This window comes from Diceros bicornis, chromosome 28 (assembly GCF_020826845.1).
Source record: "Diceros bicornis minor isolate mBicDic1 chromosome 28, mDicBic1.mat.cur, whole genome shotgun sequence".
NCBI lineage: Eukaryota > Metazoa > Chordata > Mammalia > Perissodactyla > Rhinocerotidae > Diceros > Diceros bicornis.
The window spans coordinates 10887479-10905646 of NC_080767.1; the positions used below are offsets into that span (position 1 = coordinate 10887479).

The window sequence follows — 18168 nt, forward strand, 5'->3', positions numbered from 1 at the left end:
AATGTCAGCTCCAAAGGGAGAGGCAAGGGCAGAAACACGCAAGTCCCTAGGTTGCAAACCAGGAGGATCAGGCAAAGGTAGAGGAGATCCAGGCAGGATGGACAGTAACACATGTTTTGTAGCAGAAACTGTGTCATGGCATGAAGGCATTCTACTGGGTTGGGGCTCCGTGCAGCACCAGGCAATTAGAATTCTGTTGACTATAGCTATGTACACAGGGGCTCCCTAGCTGGTCATTTTGGCTCTAAGGCTGTTCATGGCTAGTATATATTATTTTCTTTTTCCTGGAATGATTATTAGTTGGACTTGACTGTGTTGGAGATCACTATTTTGCATTGCTTGTACCCAGCCTGCTTATCTACAGGGCAGCTGATATTTTTATGCAAACACCTAAGGGACTGTTAAACATATGGTTCTTACACCATGCTACCTATTTCTGTTTCAGCCTGGACAGCTGTAGACGGTGCAGCCTTGCTACATGGTGTAAGAAATGGCTGTAGGAAACAACACTCAACGAAGTTATTCCATCATCCCATGTTTTATATTTGTTGAGGTATGTGTATTTTTTTACCTTTATGGACAAATTGAAATAATAGTACCAGTTTTTATGCTGACAACTTGGATTATTTTGTAAAATTATTTAATCTCCTGATTGACAATTAAATTTTGATAGCATAAATATTGGTAAAGAATTAATAAATTATGCAAAGTATTTCTTGAATAGGAAGCCGTAGAACAAGAAGGATTATAAACTTCATCTACGGGGTACAAAATAATAGTGTTTTATTATATTTTTTCTACTTTGAGTGATGGCGTCAATATATTGTTAATTATGAGTGCAACATTTTAATTAAGTTGTTTTTTTAAAAATCAATATCATGTTTCAGGAATTCAATAAGCAGGTGATTTACAGATGATGTTAGATGATGGTCTTTTGCCTTGGAGCCCAAATGAAGAAAAACAATCTTAAAGTTGACAGTCTCTACTGGGCATTTTTCTTTAGTGGGGTATTAAGAACTTGTGTAATGTACAGTTTTTCTTGGTCATGAATTATTTTGTTGAGTTACTCCAAGGTTGTATCAGCAAACAGTTTCTCCAGCATCTTTTTGGTTAAAATTTTTTGTACCTCTTCCCCACTGTACCTCGCTCTCTATAATGTTTGCTATAGAGGAGACAAAGACATGGAGATTTTAGGAAATTTGGAATCATGTGATGCAAAATTATTATATATAAAAACTACTACAGGTTATCTCAAAATGTTGATTTGCCATAGATATTAGTATTTCTGCCTTCTCAAGAGGCAGAGTATCTAATGGATTGTTTTTTATCCTAAACGTCATGTTTAAAACATGACAGCTCAGCTGAAAAGTGCCTGAGTTTTCTTTCTGGGTAACTGCCTGGCTGGTTTCTACATCCCAAGGGTCAGCTATAGCGTGTTCTAGTGTCATGGAATCTTTTTGGCTGAGTGTGACAGGAGCATGGATATTGATCCCTTTTATCACCTATGTGAAAATAGATACTTGGGTTAAACCACTACTTATATCAGCAAAAATGTACTTTTTGTATGTATGTTGCTTAAACACATCCTATGGGTCAATGCAACAAATATTTTTATCTTCTACTTCTTGAAATAATGTTAGCTGTCTCTATAGTCTACTGGATAATTTTGAGCATTCTGATTTTTGGCCCAACATAGATGTGTTTGGCTGATCCTTGAGTTTCATATTATAGGCATCCCTTGGTAGTTTAGATGAACAAATATTACTTGATGATTTATTTTCTGGTGATATTTGTGAACCTGTTTGTATTGCAGAATCAGGTGGAAATAGGAGATTAGGTTGGAACAGAGGTGCTAATATAAGTCAAGATACACGTAGACTCCAGCTAAGATAAATCTCTGAAAGGGTAACCAAGAACTCATCTCTCAACGTAAACACGTGTTCTTAATACTCTTCCTGTAACTCGCTATACAAGACCAAGGATAACTCCGTTCAGACAGTACTATACATTATGGATATTGTGGGTTCCAATTACTGTTGTTCACATTGAAATTGTAAAGAAGTAAAAGGAGTCCTTTCTCCTGTTGCTCATGTGGAAAGGCTAGAAGGCTATAGCACTGTTTTTCAATGTTAAAACTCTTTCTCTTTGTTATAAGAAAAATAAATTTTTAAAGTAAGCTGGGAGAAATTGGGGAATAAGTCATCTGTCATCATCTTTATCCTCCAGGTAGCAATTTTATGTCAAATTTTCTTAAAAATCAAACGGGAACCAAACCTCAAAGTAAGAAGTTTAATTTATGGCTGGAAGCTACATGTCTGAAGATTTTCACCCCTCTAATGTGTGGATGATGAGCTTGACTGGTGGAGAGGCAAGAAGAGACATCAATCAGTCTTTCTGTGGCTTAACTTGACACGAACGTAAATTATAAGTGTAAAATTCTAGGAAAGGAAAGATAGTTTATTCTTTTTCTTGCTATATTGTCATTCTTACTTTCTTGGAAGTTTAAGATATATCAGTGACTTCCCGCAGAAACACGCAGGAGAAAGGAAAAAAGAAAGTGAAATAGAATATAGTAGAAATTGAGAGGGGAGGAGGTGAAGCTCAGAGTGCTCTCGTGATTCTCGTGAATTTCATTCATCCAACACTTAGTGTTTACCTACCTTCTTTCAGGCATGATAACAGGGATATCAGAAAACTTGGTCAAAAATAACTTGGTTAAAATGTCAATTTGATCAATGAATATATTTTCACTGTTTTTTTTTAATTATTAAAGAATTCAAACAGAAAATAATATAACAGACGTCCCTGCACCCACCATCAAGACCAAATCTTAAAATTTTGCCATATGAGCTTCAAATATTTTTTTCAAGGAAAATAAAATATTATAGATATATGACTAAAGTCCTACTGTCCTGGACCCAGAAGTAACTATATATGTTAAGTTAGAGGCTTCATTCCCCTGCATGATTCTCATGCATATTTTCATTCTTTTCCTGCATGTGTATAGATTCGTAAATAATATGTTAGGGAGATTTTACATAAATGATACCATATTGAATTTCCTTTTGCAATTTGCCTTTTCATTCAATGTTATGTTTCTGAGATTTATCCAGATTGGCAAGGCATTCTTTTTTTTTTTTTTTTTTAAAGATTTTATTTATTTATTTTCCCCCCAAAGCCCCAGTAGATAGTTGTATGTCATAGTTGCACATCCTTCTAGTTGCTGTATGTGGGACACGGCCTCAGCATGGCCGGAGAAGTGGTGCGTCGGTGCGCGCCCGGGATCCGAACCCGGGCCGCCAGCAGCGGAGCGCACGCACTTAACCGCTAAGCCATGGGGCCGGCCCAAGGCATTCTTTTTAACTGTTGCATTTTGTCCTGTTGTGTGAATATATCTACTGAGGGACAGTTTGGTTGATTTTTTTGGTTTGTTTTCTTAATGTTTTTTTACTCTTTACAATTTTTTTGCCAAAAAGATTTGTATTTCTGTCTCCCTGTGCATGTGTGCAAGAGCTTCCCTTGGATTGATACCCAGCAGTGGAATTGATGAGAGATAATTACATTTTCCGGTTATTTGTTGTTGCATTATAGGAACAATCTTGATATTTTTATATCAGTTTCCTTGAAGAAACTTTGTTAAACTCTATTATTAGTTTTATGAGCGTGTCTGTATATTTCTTAGACTTTTTTTTCAGACGGTTACCTCATCTGCAAGTGGTAGCAGAGTAGTTTCTTTTCCTGTTGTTATGACTTTAATTTATGTTTCTAGTCTTATGGCTTTGGTTAAACCTCCCGTGTAATGTTGGATAGAGGCAGTGGTAGAAAACATCCTTGCCTTGTTGCTGACTTTAAAGGGAATACTTAGATGTTTAGCATTAAATTATAAGTAAGTGTGAACTTTCATTTCTTCTTTTTTTTCTGTTCTCTGCCGCCTAGATTAGATTACTTAATTTATTTTAATCCCCCTTTATGTTGTAAATTATAGGTTATATTTCTATTCTTTTAAAGCTTACTCTTAAATTTTAACCTCAGTTTTTGTTAAGTTTATATATTTAATCAATAGCTCTGTGCTTCTCTTAAAGAATCAATGATATTCTTAGGTCACTTTGAGATCGTGGGTGTCTCTTGATTTTTATATTTTCCTTAAGTTTTTCACTAATTTTTTAAGTCAGGGCTTCTTTGAATTTATCCATATGCAGTCATGTGCCACATAATGACATTTCAGTCAATGATGGACCACATATATGACAGTGGTCCCATAAGATTAGTACCATATAGCCTCAGTGTATAGTAGGCTATACCACCTATGTTTGTGTAAGTACACACTGTGCTGTTCGCACAACGACAAAGTTGCCTAACGATACATTTCTCAGAATATCCCCATCGTTAAGTGAGACACGACTGTATTCATCAGTTTCTTTGCTCACTATTGTTCCTTTTATTCCTCTCCTTCCTTAGGGTTTAATTTCCTCATGAAATTTATCTTTTAGTAGTTCTTTCAGCAAGGGTCTAGTGAATTGCAAACATTCTTAATATTTTTCTGAAGTTGTTTTTATAATACAATTAACCTGGAATGGTGATCTAGCTTGGCACTAAATTCTAGATTGAATAGTTTATTTCCACCTTCAGAATTTTCCCAGTGTTATTCCTTTCCCCTCCCTACCCCACTGGCCTTTATTGTCACTTTGAAAATTCTTCTTTCTTGTTACTGTTCTTAGTAGGTAATCTACTGTTTCTCTCCGGTTGGTTTTAAACTTTCCTCTCATTCTTTGGTGTCCTTCAGTTTCAGTATAGTGTGTCTCAGTGTGAATTTATAATGGCTAGGACTTGTGCATCTTGACTATAAAGTCATGTTTGCACCAATTCTGTACAACTCTCAGCCATCACCTCTTCAAATACTCTCTCTATTTCATTCTCTCTCGTCTCTTTTTCTGCAACATCTATTTCATGTTAGATCTTCTCATTCTTTCTATATTCAGTGTCTCTTAACCATCTTTTTTTTTTAATTTCTAGAAGTTCTATGTGCAGTTTTAAAAATCTGCCTGTTTTTATAGTGTTCCTCATGGTTTTTCTTTTATATTCTCTCAGATTATTCTGTTATCTGCAATTATTGGTATTCTAATCCTCCTGTATGTTGTATCTGCTGTCTCTAGCTCATGGTGGATTGTTTCCTTATTTATTTTTATAATTTGTTTTTAGCTGATTTTTAGCAGAGCTTGCTTCTTCTGTAGGATTCATGTGGGTCTTAGGTTTTAACAGTATCTCTTTGAAGGGATTTTGCATTTGGGCTCAGGCTTCTAGGTTCAGAGCCCAATATGTTCAGAACCCGAACTTGTACAGTCTCAAAGTATAGTCAAAGTTCACCTTCCTTGGAGTCTTCCTATGCCAGCAGGTGGATTTATACAGAACACTCATTCTCTGAAGTAAAAAGGAATTCTGGCTTTTACACAGGAGTCTCAGTCCCAACTCAAGTCCTCATGTTACTAACATTGGCATGTAGCCCTTCTTTACTCCCATCTAGGTCCACTGTATCATCAGTTTATGCAGTTACCACTCTAATTTTCAGTAACCTTTTTGATTCAACTCCCATGAACTAAAAAAAAAGAAAAAAGGCTAACCAACCATTGTTTTTAAATGTTTGCAGTAGAATGTTTTTATGCCATCTTTGTTCCATGAATGCATTCATTCACTCAATACATACTTAATCAGTATCTATTTTGTCCCCTCAAGGCGTTATGTGTGTTGCCCTCTTGCACAGTTAACATATTAACCAGACTTCTGTAACTTGGATCTCACCAAGGTTTTTGTAGAGCCAGAATTGTTGGGCCGTGATTGACATGTGTGTGGGGCATGGAAGGTGGGAATGAAAGGCACATAGTGCCCACAGTGGAGCACTGATGTGCGTTTTCTTGGTGATTTTAACTACATGTGCACAGAATTTTGACTGGGGGATGTTTTATTTGTAGAAGTTGCTGAAAAGACTAGATGCCAACCAGCCTCTAAAATTCAAATGTGCAGAGGGCCGAAACAGTGGTAGAGAAGCTGTCTGACAAAGCAGCATGCAGCACAAAAGGTCTCACGGTGGTAACAAGTCAGGAAAGCATTGCTCCGGGTAATCCTTGAATGTTACAAACCAGAATGAGAAGTTAAGATGTCACTGGGAGAGAGCAAAGTTTGTAGATTAAGAGAGTGCATATAGAAGGTGATGGGCTGAAAGGGAGGAGATTAACAGTGGGAGGACAGCAGAAAGGATTGAGAAGTATATGTAATGGGCAATGCGGATGGTTCTAGAAACCAAGCCCTTGAATGTTAGACATTGAGAAAGCGTCTCTTTTATACATCTTCCAGAGTCAGCTCATCCTTAAATGTACCTTTCCATGCTGGCCAGAGCCTCTTAAACGGAAAGCCCTTGATGAGAATAATGATTTTAAGAGCCAGAATATAAACTTTCCTATCCCTAATGAGAAGGAAATCCAGGACCACTAAAGTTCCAAGATGGTCCACAATAATACTTCTGACCAACATCTTTCATGTGGTTACTGATCTGGTTCTATTAGAGCAAGTGAAAAATAGCAAATGCTGAAGTGGACAGAAGCTGGAGAGTCAGAGGGAGTAGGAAATTAACTTTTAAATGAACACAAGGGTATCTACTTTCTCACTTCTGCTCCTTGAACTCAACAATATTAATTTTTGGTGAGGATAAAGGTACTTACAACAAAATAGTTAAAAAATTAAAATAGTGATCAAAATAATCGAATGTTCTATGTGTTTTTCAGGCTTAATCCTCCTTTCTCTCTTTCCTTCCTTCCCTCCCTCCCTCTCCCTTATCCTCACAATATATTTCCGATTCCCTCTCCCTCTCTCTATGCTCTCATCCTTTCTGCTTTTCTCTCTCTGTCATTTCAGCAAGACCTCTCATGTTTGAGGATCTACAAAAGGAGGATTTCTCTGAGGAAGAACACACTCAAATTCATGATTGAAAAAATCATTCTTTTCCCTAAAAATAAGAATGTGAGCTGTCAGAGATCTCTCATGCCCCCTCAATCAACACCAGTGTAATTTTCCAAAATGCTTAGGACTGAAATACCCCTTTTGACAAATCTTCCCAGATACCAGTCGATTCCTCTCAAGACAATTTCACTTCATTCTCTGTAAAATCATGAATAAATCAAACAGTCAAGTCTCTTTCAAATATATTTGTGCTAACAGCAAAGCTGTAAATGGAACTTAGCTTCTTTGGCAGACAATATTAAGTACTAGGAGTTTGCACATAACGAATGTAATTGTGGGTTGATGTGTATGGATGCGACAGTTTTATCATTTTGATGGTTGCTTGTACTTGCAATTTTTATTGCCCGTTTTTGACAACTCATTTTTTTCAGCTTGAACCTACAGGTGATTGTTAGAAAGCCCAGCCTGAAGATAAATAATCTCATGAGGTTCTGCAAGAACTTGATGATTCCAAGTGTCTTTCTGGGGCCAGAAGTTAAAGAATTCCACATCATCATTTGCGGACAATAAGCGCCACTTCAATGCTTCTTTTATTTTATGTGCCTGAAATTTTAAAAGAAGAGTGAGGGGCCGACCCAGTGGCGTAGTGGTTAAATGGTTAAGTGCGCGCGCTCTGCTTCAGTGGCCCGGGGTTCGCAGGTTCAGATCCTAGGTGTGGACCTATACACTGCTCATCAAGCCATGCTGTGGTGGCGTCCCACATACAAAATAGAGGAAGATGGGCACAGGTATTAGCTCAGGGACAATCTTCCTCACCACAAAAACAAAAAAAAAGTGAGACTTGGCTTTGCTTTCTGCTCTTTGCTTCCAAGTGCTAAGATTTAGCAGCTCTACCTGCCTTGTTTCTGAGACTTAGATTGCAGCTATCTCAGATTTTTAAGTCACTTTGAGAACTTTTCCTCCTTTATTTTTTTAAACTCTGCTGGTTCTTGCCAAGGAGAAAGTATTAAAACTTATCCTCATATATGGGGAGTAGAACAGGAAAATAACTTGATGACAAAAGCGCTGGGTTTGAGTCCTGGCTCTGCCGTTGACTGCTGGTATAAACTTGGGCAATTTCTTTGGACCTCAGTTGCTTCATCTGTGAAATGGAAATAAAAACTTTCCTCATGGGCACTTTTGAGAAATAAATGAGGTAATGCTCCTGAAAGTGCTTGCCAAGTAATAAGGGGTTAATAAATGTTAACATAAAAATAATTAAAAATAACAGCTCCTACCCAATATAAAACAGATAACAAAAACAACAAAGATGAAAAATAAAATCAACAAAACACAAACACTGGCTCCCCTACACACACACACCCCCCAAAACCGTGATAGAGAGGGAAGCTGGCAGTTTAATTCCCAGATATGCAACATTGCTGGGCTTAGAGGGGCAATGTGTTTAAAATACGTATTGAGGTGTTATTGGATAAGACTTCAAACAAAGCCATGAAAAATTTGTGGGTTTTTTAAATTGCAATGACAAATGCAAATTATAAAGCATTTCCCCATGCGTTTTCTTGCTTAATCATCATTTTGACCAGTGGTTGCAATATTGGAACAAAAGGACAATGCCAATATTAGGTATTTATTTTTCATAGTATCAAAATACCGGTGTTTCTTTTAAAAGTGAGATTGCCTGGGGGTAGGGGGTGGGCACAGGGGTGAAGGGAGACATGTATATGGTGATGGACAAACAAACATGTACAACCAAAAATTTCACAATGTTATAAACTATTAAAACATCAATTTAAAAAAAATGAGATTGCCATCATGCTTTATCCTTGTTCAGATGGTCTTCCAGTTGCGTGAGGGCTCTTCTGTTCTTCAGCACTGAGTCTCTCCAAGTTGGATGTTTGGGATCAAGGTCCCAGTTAAATTATCATGAGGGGAAGAGAAGTTAGGGCTAAGAAAATGGGTCTGGCCCTGGAGGACAAAAGATCAAGAGAGGAGGAAATACGGCTCCGGGGGAAATCAGGTGGTTGGATTCCAAGGGAAAAACTGGGAGTTGGGCCTGGGAACCTCCAGGTCCCCTTTCTGTAATCCCCCTACCACACCCTCCTCCTGTTTTCCTTAATGGCCTACCCTCCTCCCCCCAGCCGCCCTTTCAAAGACCAATCTGATTCTGGGGGAAAATACAAATCCTAATAAGTATAAGAAAAGATATACAACTTCACTAGTATTCTAAAAATGGTAATGATAGTAACTATAAAATACCCTGGAAAGATTTTGAACAGGGCGGGGATGAGGTCAGAATGAGAGCACCCTTGCTCTTGTCAACATTTTAATGAAATACGTAGCTCTCTGCACACATCTCAAGATGTAAGTTATTCAGATTTCAGATTTTTTAAATCCCCAAATAGTGATATTTTACCATTAAATGTACCGTATTTTATATTTGCATTTGATATTTTACTATAAAACTGGAGTACTGAAAAAATCAGTAGGATAGTATTGACTTATTGATCAATAGGAATTTGACTTCACTTTTTAAATTTCAAATGAAGAAACTGAGGTACAGAGAAGCTAACTGACTTGCTCAAGGCCACACAGCCAATAAGTGTTAAGGTTTGGATTTTAATTTAACATAAATTCAAATCTTTTCCTTCCACTGCATATATGTGGGCATAATGATTGGTCTTATAGTCACATTCAAAAAGTGAACTTTCTCTGGTAGAGAACAGACATAGGGTAAGGAAGTCCTTTCTGATATGTTCAGAGGCCAGAATTCAAACATACAGAAATGTTGAAATGTGAATTTCCCTTTCTACAATCTGCCATCTTTTAAGAGCTTGAAGAGTATTATTATGTTTTAATCCAGGTAAATCTCAACTATTTGGAACTCTTTGAGAAATAGGGTATTTTGTTTATTGGAAGTTTAGGTTAGCTGATTATAATCAGAAAACTCTTTTGGCCTCAATAATTGTTCAATAACTTTCACTTAAAAATGTATTTTGAATAATCTCAAGCATAGTCTACATAACAGAAAATGATATAAAAATCATTCAAGTACTTACAACCTAGCTATATAAAATCCTAAAATTTTGACATTATTAAGTTCAGATTTAAAATAAGTAATAGTAAAACAACTGATAAACTTGAAGCTCCCATGTACTCTTCCTTATAGGATCCCATTTTCCTCTTTGCCTCTCCAGAGGTAACCACTAAGCTTAATTTGGTGCACACAGTCTTTTAAGATTTGAAATTTTCTAATATGTGTTCATTTTGTGCCTTAGTTAAGTTCAAAATGCTGAAAGCAATTAAATTCCTTTTTTTAATGTATCTGAACATGGGTTGTGTCCATGCCACTGTAGCTATAGATATATAGGAGATTGAAACAAACACATATATTTACCAAGGCTGTATCTGGTAAGTTGACATTTTTAAACAATTCCAGCTAAAACTGACTCTAACAGTCAGTACAGGATAGGTTTTGCCACGATAACAAACAGTGTCTAGAGCTCGGTGGCTTAGTACAATATAAGCTGATTTCTTACACTGCAAGTCCTGTGTAGGTTGGTGGGAAGGCTCTGCCCATCACAGTCATTCAGGGACCTATCCTGTTGGAGGTTCCATCTCAACACGTTTCTGTGATCACTTTGGTAAAGAAGAGCAAACATGGAAATTCACAGGACAGACTTTTAAAGGTTCATATGTAATTGACATAGGTCACTTCCATTCACATTTCCTTAGCCAAAGCAACAAAAATGTGGCCGAGCCCAACTTCAAAGGGGGTGATAGGGAAGTATATCCTACAAAAGCATCTAAGGGAGAAAGACTTTATAGGCTAAATGACTATCACAGTGCCCTCATGATTTATCTCTTCCCACTAAAAATTGTCTCAAATCATCCAGATGATAAAAGGTTTTACTTAGCCATGTTCTAATTAATAGTGACATTGCACATGTTTGCTGAGTGTTTTATTTGTTAAATTATATATGTAGTGAATGGCCCTGATAGGAAGAGCTCCCTGTCACTGGAGGGTTCAGGTAGCGACCAGTTTGCCAAGTGGTAGGAGGCTAAAGAGGAGACTCGAGAACTACATGACTGACTAGACTAGGGGAGATTAACATTCCCCTAAGACCCTAAGTCCCTGTCCTAGTGAGACCATGTGAAGAGGACAATCCTAGTGAGAACCATCCACACCCAGGTGACATTTCCCAGATTCTGCCCTAGAATGCTTTCCTCAATCCACCATCTGTTTTGTGTCATTTTCCAGACCACCTTGCTCCCATGCTGTATGCGTATGGTAACATGCTCCCTATCAGTTGCCCCAAGAATTAATATTATACTGCTGTAAACCAAGCATTCTTCATAATGTTGAATGGATGCACCAGTACGCTGATCCTCAATAGAATTTCACATTATTCCTCTACGGGGCATGAGCCCAGACAACTGTACCAAAATAATGACAGACTCTGGACTGAACATGTTATATTTTTAAAGAATTATAAAAGCATCTTGTCCTGCCTTAGTCTATTATTTTGCGCAGGCTGCAGGTGAATCCATTCTTTGCTTTGTGATGCATTTTTCTTTCACAAAATTTGTCCTTTAAATGTAATATGAACTAGTCTAAGTTGTTGTTGACATGTGGCTGGCCAAGCTCTTTGTATTCCTCTTGAATCTTAATTCCAAGATTACCTGAAGCCTAATTTCTAAGCTAAGGCTTAGAATGTTATGATCATTTATTCTAAAAAGAAACACTCGCATTTTAATCTATCACAGCATATAAAAATATAATTTATAAGAGTGCACACTTATAAGAGGAGGAAGTATAAAAAAGCAGTCTGTAGGGAGAGCAGCTTGGCACTGTGTACCAAAATCTTCAAGACTTTGAATTCCGCTTTGACCCCACAAGTACACAGTTAATCTATCCTACAGAAATAATCATGAACGTGACAGATTTTGCTGCAAAGTGATGTATCATAAAATTGTTAATAATGATGGAAAAGAAAAGTCCCTAATATTAATTACAGGAGATTAAAAAATTCTTGTCCTGGGCTAGCCTGGTGGCATAGTGGTTAAGTTCACGCGCTCCAGTTTGGCAGCCTGGGGTTCATGGGTTCGGATCCTGGGCATGGACTTGCACGCCGCTCATCAAGCCATGCTGTGGCAGCATCCCACATACAAAGAATAGAGGAAGATTGGCACAGATGTTAGCCCAGGGACAATCTTCCTCAAGCAAAAAGAGGAAGATTGGCAGTGCATGTCAGCTCAGGGCCAATCGTCCTCACCAAAAAAAAAAAAAAAAATTCTTATCCATTCAAAAAGTGGAACACTGCATCCATAAAAATGATATTGTAGAAAAATCTTTAATCCCATGAAGAAATATTCAAATTAGATAGTTTAGGGGATTAGGGAGAGGAAATGGGTTCAAAACAGTATATAATCTGAGTTTTCCTGGGCTTTACTAGGCTGTGAATATAGATGAGAGTGACATTATCAGTAAGAACCAAAATTTCACTGTCTATTGCTCACACCTGCTCACAGAGGATTCCAGCAGCCCCACAGTTCCCTGGTTAAGCCTGGGATTGCTACCCATGTTCGTGAAGCAGTCTCTTGGCTCTTGTTCTCCCTAAGCCAAAGAATTAGAGAATTTTCTTCATCAACTCCAGCCGTGCTCATCCATTTCCTCAAGCAAAGAAGCCACATAAAGGTGTCTCACCCCGGCCATTGCTGGCATTGCTCATATTGGAGAGGCTGAGATCTGAGCCACTGGTACTTGCTCTACACAGAGGGTAGAAGAAGCCCTGCTCCCCAACTCCATGTCTCACGTCATCGCCTGAGCATCAGTGGGATGCTGCTGTGTCTTATGTTTCTGTCTACAGCCCTTTGGTTCACAGGACTCAGGCATGAATCCATGTCCTTGTGGAAGGACCATACCTAAGGCAGACACACTTGTCTCCTCCACCCTCATTTTTCCATCCGCTTTCTCCATGCACATTAATTCACACAAAATTTTTTGTGTGGACCTTCAGCCTCTCTTACTTCTCAGATATGCCAGGTGTGTTAAGGTCACAGCAGTAGATATTGCAGCCTCCAGGCCAGATAACCTCTCCATTCAAATTCTGCAGCACAGGTGAAAAATGTGCTGTCTTTATGGAAATATATAGTTGTGCCTATACAACTGTATGCCTATGAAGAAAAGGTATGCACAGAAGTCAGTATTAATCTCTGAATGTTGAGGTTAAATGTATATATATATTTTTGTGTGTGTGTGAGGAAGACCAGCCCTGAGCTTACATCTGATACCAATCCTCCTATATTTTGCTAAGGAAGACTGGCCCTGGGCTAACATCCATGCCCATGTTCCCCTACTTTATATGGGATGCCGCCACAGCATGGCTTAACAAGCGGTGCGTCGGTGCGTGCCTGGGATCTGAACCAGCGAACCCCGGGCCGCCACAGCAGAGCGCGTGTACTTAACTGCTTGCGCCACCAGGCCGGCCCCTAAATGTATATTTTTTACATGGAACTTGATTACCTTTTCCAACAGAAAACATTAAATAACTACTTTTTAAAAAAATTTTAAATGTATCATAGATTTGTGTGTATTCTTCTAGGCCTTTGCTGAGTTTTGTTTGTTTTTTTTTGAGGAGGAGGAGGATTGGCCCTGCGCTAACCTCTGTTGCCAGTCTTCCTCTTTTTCTTTTTTTCTCCCCAAAGCCCCAGTACATAGTTGTGTGTCATAGTTGTAGTTCTTCTATGTGGGATGCCGCCTCAGCATGGCTTGGTGAGCAATGAGTAGGTCCACTCCCAGGATCCAATCCAGCGAACCCCTGCCCACTGAAGTGGAATGCGCAAACTTAACCGCTATGCTGGCTCCCTAAATAACTGCTTTTTAAGATTGCACTAAGTTTATTGATGTGTATAGTATGAAATACAAAATTCTTTATACAAAGGCAGAGACTGGTTACTTCTCGTATTTGAAAACTCATTATATTCCCCAAATCCCAAATTCTCACATCATTTTTCAGAGTAGAATTAATTGAAACAGTAGTGAGAGTTGCTCTTTCTAACACTTGATTATCTTTACAACACATACTACATGGTTGTCTTGAACACCAAGCCTTTGGGGGATTACTATAAATAATTATAATTATGCTTCGATTGTCAGTCTTGTTTAGGAAAATATATGTGAGTACTCTGAATTTCTTTTCTCTGGTTATAGCTTGATATATTACATTGTTCATTATATAAAATAAATGATTGTTTTTATTTTCAGTTTTAGAACTGTCTTTTCTACACATATTTGTGGAACTGTCTTTTTCTACTCAACTGGCAGCTCTAGCCAGAGTTCCTATCGGTGGTTCTGTCTCCTTGGTGCATTTATATCAGTAAAGAATTCTTGCCCCGCTCCTACCTCCATGCACTTACCACCAAAAACGTCTTTCCCCACAGTTAATGATAAAGACATAGACACTTAGTGCTAAACAGAGCAGGAGAGTCTTAGGTCACTTATGCAAGCCTCTCTTGTTTCAGATAAGATAACTGAGATTCAGAGAGGTTAAGTGACTTATCTAAGATCACACAGCTGGTTATTAACTGAGTTGGCAACCAAACCTATAAGTCTTAACCCTGTTCTATTAATAGCAAATTAAGTTAGTTACTCATAGCCAAATAATTTCAAAAGCAGAACTATAAAAATTATTTCCAAATGTCTGCAGCAAGGACAATCACATAATGTACAATATGATATGTCTTAATATATGTAACATAATGTGAGGATGAGCCTTCAAGAGTAGGAGATTGCTAGGCCCACAGAGATTCTCTATCAACTCTGACTCATCTTTCTGAAGGGGTCAGAGAATTATCCCAGAGGAAGTTACATTTAGACCAAAACCTGAAGACAGGTGAGATGCTACTCAAATGAAGGAGGAGGCTCATGGGAGGAAGTGACAGCGTGGACCTAAGAAGGTACCAAGAATCTGAAAAGCTGAAAGAGTTTTAACAAGGCTGGAGCTCAGAGCATAAGCTAGGGAGTAGTGACAGAGGAGACGGGCGAGGCAGACAGAGGCCATATTAAGCAATTTATTTATCCCAAGGGCTTTGGGAAACCAGAACACTCCTGGATATTTTACGTTTATACTTTACCTGGTGATATGAAATGGCAGAAGTGGTGATGAGAACCTGGGCCAAGGAGAGGAGATATGAGCTGAGATTTTCACTATTTACAATGGATACCATCTGTCCCCAGACTGCGGAATATCCTTCTTAGAGAGGAACACACGCCGTGGCCCCAGGGCCCTCATTGCCCACTCTCCCTAATATGTAGGAGACAGACAAGAAAAACCTGAGAGGGATGCTATATTATCAAAAAACTGAGCATAGCGAATGGCTTTTAGAACTACCATGTCACCCTTTATCATAACCCAGGAAACTTGGAAAAAGACAGCCTCAACTGTTGGTCTCGCTTTGATGCTTCCCAAAGCTGCTCTGGTTTATATTCTGGTTTCCTGTAGCAGATGCTTGAAGATAGTTTTTTCCTAAGATTCTTGACCAGCATATATAGCTACAATGACTTCATTTTCTATCCTAATGTCAACTCTTCTGTCCTATTTTCCCCATAAGTTTGCTCCTACTCATCACACCATGTGTTGGAAAAGTATGGTCACTCTAGCATAAGGGTATCTGATAATTTTGCTCCTGATCCATGATCAGTTGGAATCTCATATTTCAGGTGATTTTCTAGAATTAGACCTGCAAAGTGCTAGCCCATCATTATATTACTCTCATTATGTTCTCTCTATGAACAACAGCTTATATTTGAAAAAAAATGGGACATAGGAAAGTAAGGTCCATCTACAGCCAAGTTAGAGATTGTTCTGTGCGAGATACTGGTTAGCCCACAGGGGGATGAATTCATGGTCTTTGGCTCCACCAACACAGTGTTTCACACTGTGGCCCGGGGACCACCTGCTTTGGAATGATTGGGGTGCTTGTTAAAGCTCAGATTCCTGAACCCAACCACCGATCTTAATCACAATGGGGGGGAGGGGCTAGAGGTATGCATTTCTCCAAGTTTTTCAGGTTCTTCCTATGTCCAGTAAAGTTTGAGAACTAAATCAGTCAACAGAGTAGCTCGTTGTGGAAAGGTACACCAGTAGAGCCAGTTTAGCAGATGCTGGCAGTACCCTGTCCATCTCCCTTGACCCATCCCAAGAGCACTTGCAAACAGTCCTGAGCAAACACACAAGTTTCTCTGTCCTCTGTCTGAGGCCGTTCTCTAGCTGTAGAAACATGCTGGGCCTCACAAGTTGAGTAGGCCGTGATTGCTGAGGAGTCACCCCAGTGAAGGAGTGATGGTGGGTAAACAGTCTCGCTTCCTCACTCCTCAGCGGGACCATTCTGAAGAGAGTTTGATCCAGTCTCTGAGAAGTCCCAGCAAGGCAAGATGCCAGCTGCCCATAGTGATAACCTACTCATCACTGCACCTTTATTGGCTTGTCTCCCTTCCCTATTCCCTCATGTGCTCCCTGGGGTCGCTTCACAAATAAACTTCCTGCCCCCACATCATGTCTCAAGGTCCACTTTGCAGGGAGCCCAAACTAAGGCAGAGAATAGATATGGAGTAAAAAAAACTTTATACCAGGGGCCGGCCTGGTGGCGTAGCGGTTAAGTGCGCGCCCTCCGCTGCGGCGGCCCGGGGTTCACAGGTTCAGATCCCGGGAGCGCACCGACGCACCACTTGTTAAGCCATGCTGTGGTGGCGTCCCATATAAAGTAGAGGAAGCGGGGCACGGATGTTAGCCCAGGGCCAATCTTCCTCTAGAAAAAAGGGGAGGATTGTCATTGGATGTTAGCTTAGGGCTAGTCCTCCTCGCAAAAAAAAAAAAAACTTTATTCCAACCAAATTAGGGGATAAGATTTGAAGAATGGAGGGCTAAAAAAAATTTTAAAGAGATTTGATGAAGGAAATTTTATTAAATCTGCCTAATGGGGCTGGCCCCGTGGCTTAGCGGTTAAGTGCACGCGCTCCGCTGCTGGTGGCCCAGGTTCGGATCCCGGGCGCGCACCGACGCACCGCTTCTCTGGCCATGCTGAGGCCGCGTCCCACATACAGCAACTAGAAGGATGTGCAACTGTGACATACAACTATCTACTGGGGCTTTGGGGAAAAAAAAGGAGGAGGATTGGCAATAGACGTTAGCTCAGAGCCGGTCTTCCTCAGCAAAAAGAGGAGGATTAGCATGGATGTTAGCTCAGGGCTGATCTTCCTCACAAAAAAAATTAAAAAAATAAAATAAAATAAATCTGCCTAATGAAAATTAAGTCACTTTAGGCAATTTTGTTTTTCACGTTGTCTGCTATCCTTTCTATGTGGGTATTCATCCTTCTCTGAAATGTAATATGTTCAACATCCTTCCCAAAGTGTCCTCATCACTTGATATTAAATCCTGCAGCTATGCCTTGAGAAAAATCTTCAGATTTTCAGAAGATTAATATTAATTTTGTGTCTATTACATGGAATTTAGATAACTTAGGAATTAATTTTCTTTTGATATTAGACAAAAGAATGCTTAGCTGAAAAATAAAGAGGCATTTAAAGATTCCTTTTCCCTGAAACTACAGGTTATTTGACAGAATAAGAATTTCAACTTTATGTTACAAAAATCTAAGTTCCTCTCAGCTGACAATTGTTCAAATTCAACTTTGGTGTCTCCTAAGCAAAGCACTTCGAAGCTGAAATTTAGTGTGTTTTCTTTTCAGCTCTAAAGGAAGAGAGCGTGATATTTTTGGAAAAGTTTGGATTTGAGGGTCTAACAAAGTAGCTGTATGACCTTCAGCAAGTTACTGAGCATCCCCAAGTTTGTTCTCTTGTCTGTCGAAGGGTAATAAGGGGCCAGCCCCGAGGCATAGTGGTTAAGTTTGGCACACTCTGCTTTGGTGGCCCAGGCTCATGGGTTCGGATCCCAGGCACAGACCTATACCACTCATCAGCCATGCTGTGTCGGCAAACCACATATAAAATAGAGGGAGATTGGCACAGATGTTAGCTCAGGGCGAATCTTCCTCAGCAAAATAAATAAATAAAGGGTAATAATAATAATACCTGCTTCACTAGGTTGCGCTGAGGATTAAATAGAGTTTTTAAGCTACCTAGCACATGGCAGGTGGATGCTCCCTGCACGTTCATTCACAAGACAACCTGGCTAGAACCACACACCATGAAAA

The 18168-nt window shown here is 39.2% G+C and overlaps 1 protein-coding gene across 1 annotated transcript in view; it reads left to right on the plus strand.

Moving 5' to 3' along the window:
- The window catches only part of PLPPR1 (phospholipid phosphatase related 1), a 259026-nt gene that overhangs the window by 136008 nt on the left and 104850 nt on the right, over positions 1 to 18168 (plus strand). The window contains exon 2 of the mRNA XM_058523663.1: positions 446 to 553. Within this exon, the coding sequence (XP_058379646.1) occupies positions 491 to 553 (63 nt within the window). The 5' untranslated portion in view covers positions 446 to 490. The remainder of the gene's footprint in view (positions 1 to 445; positions 554 to 18168) is intronic.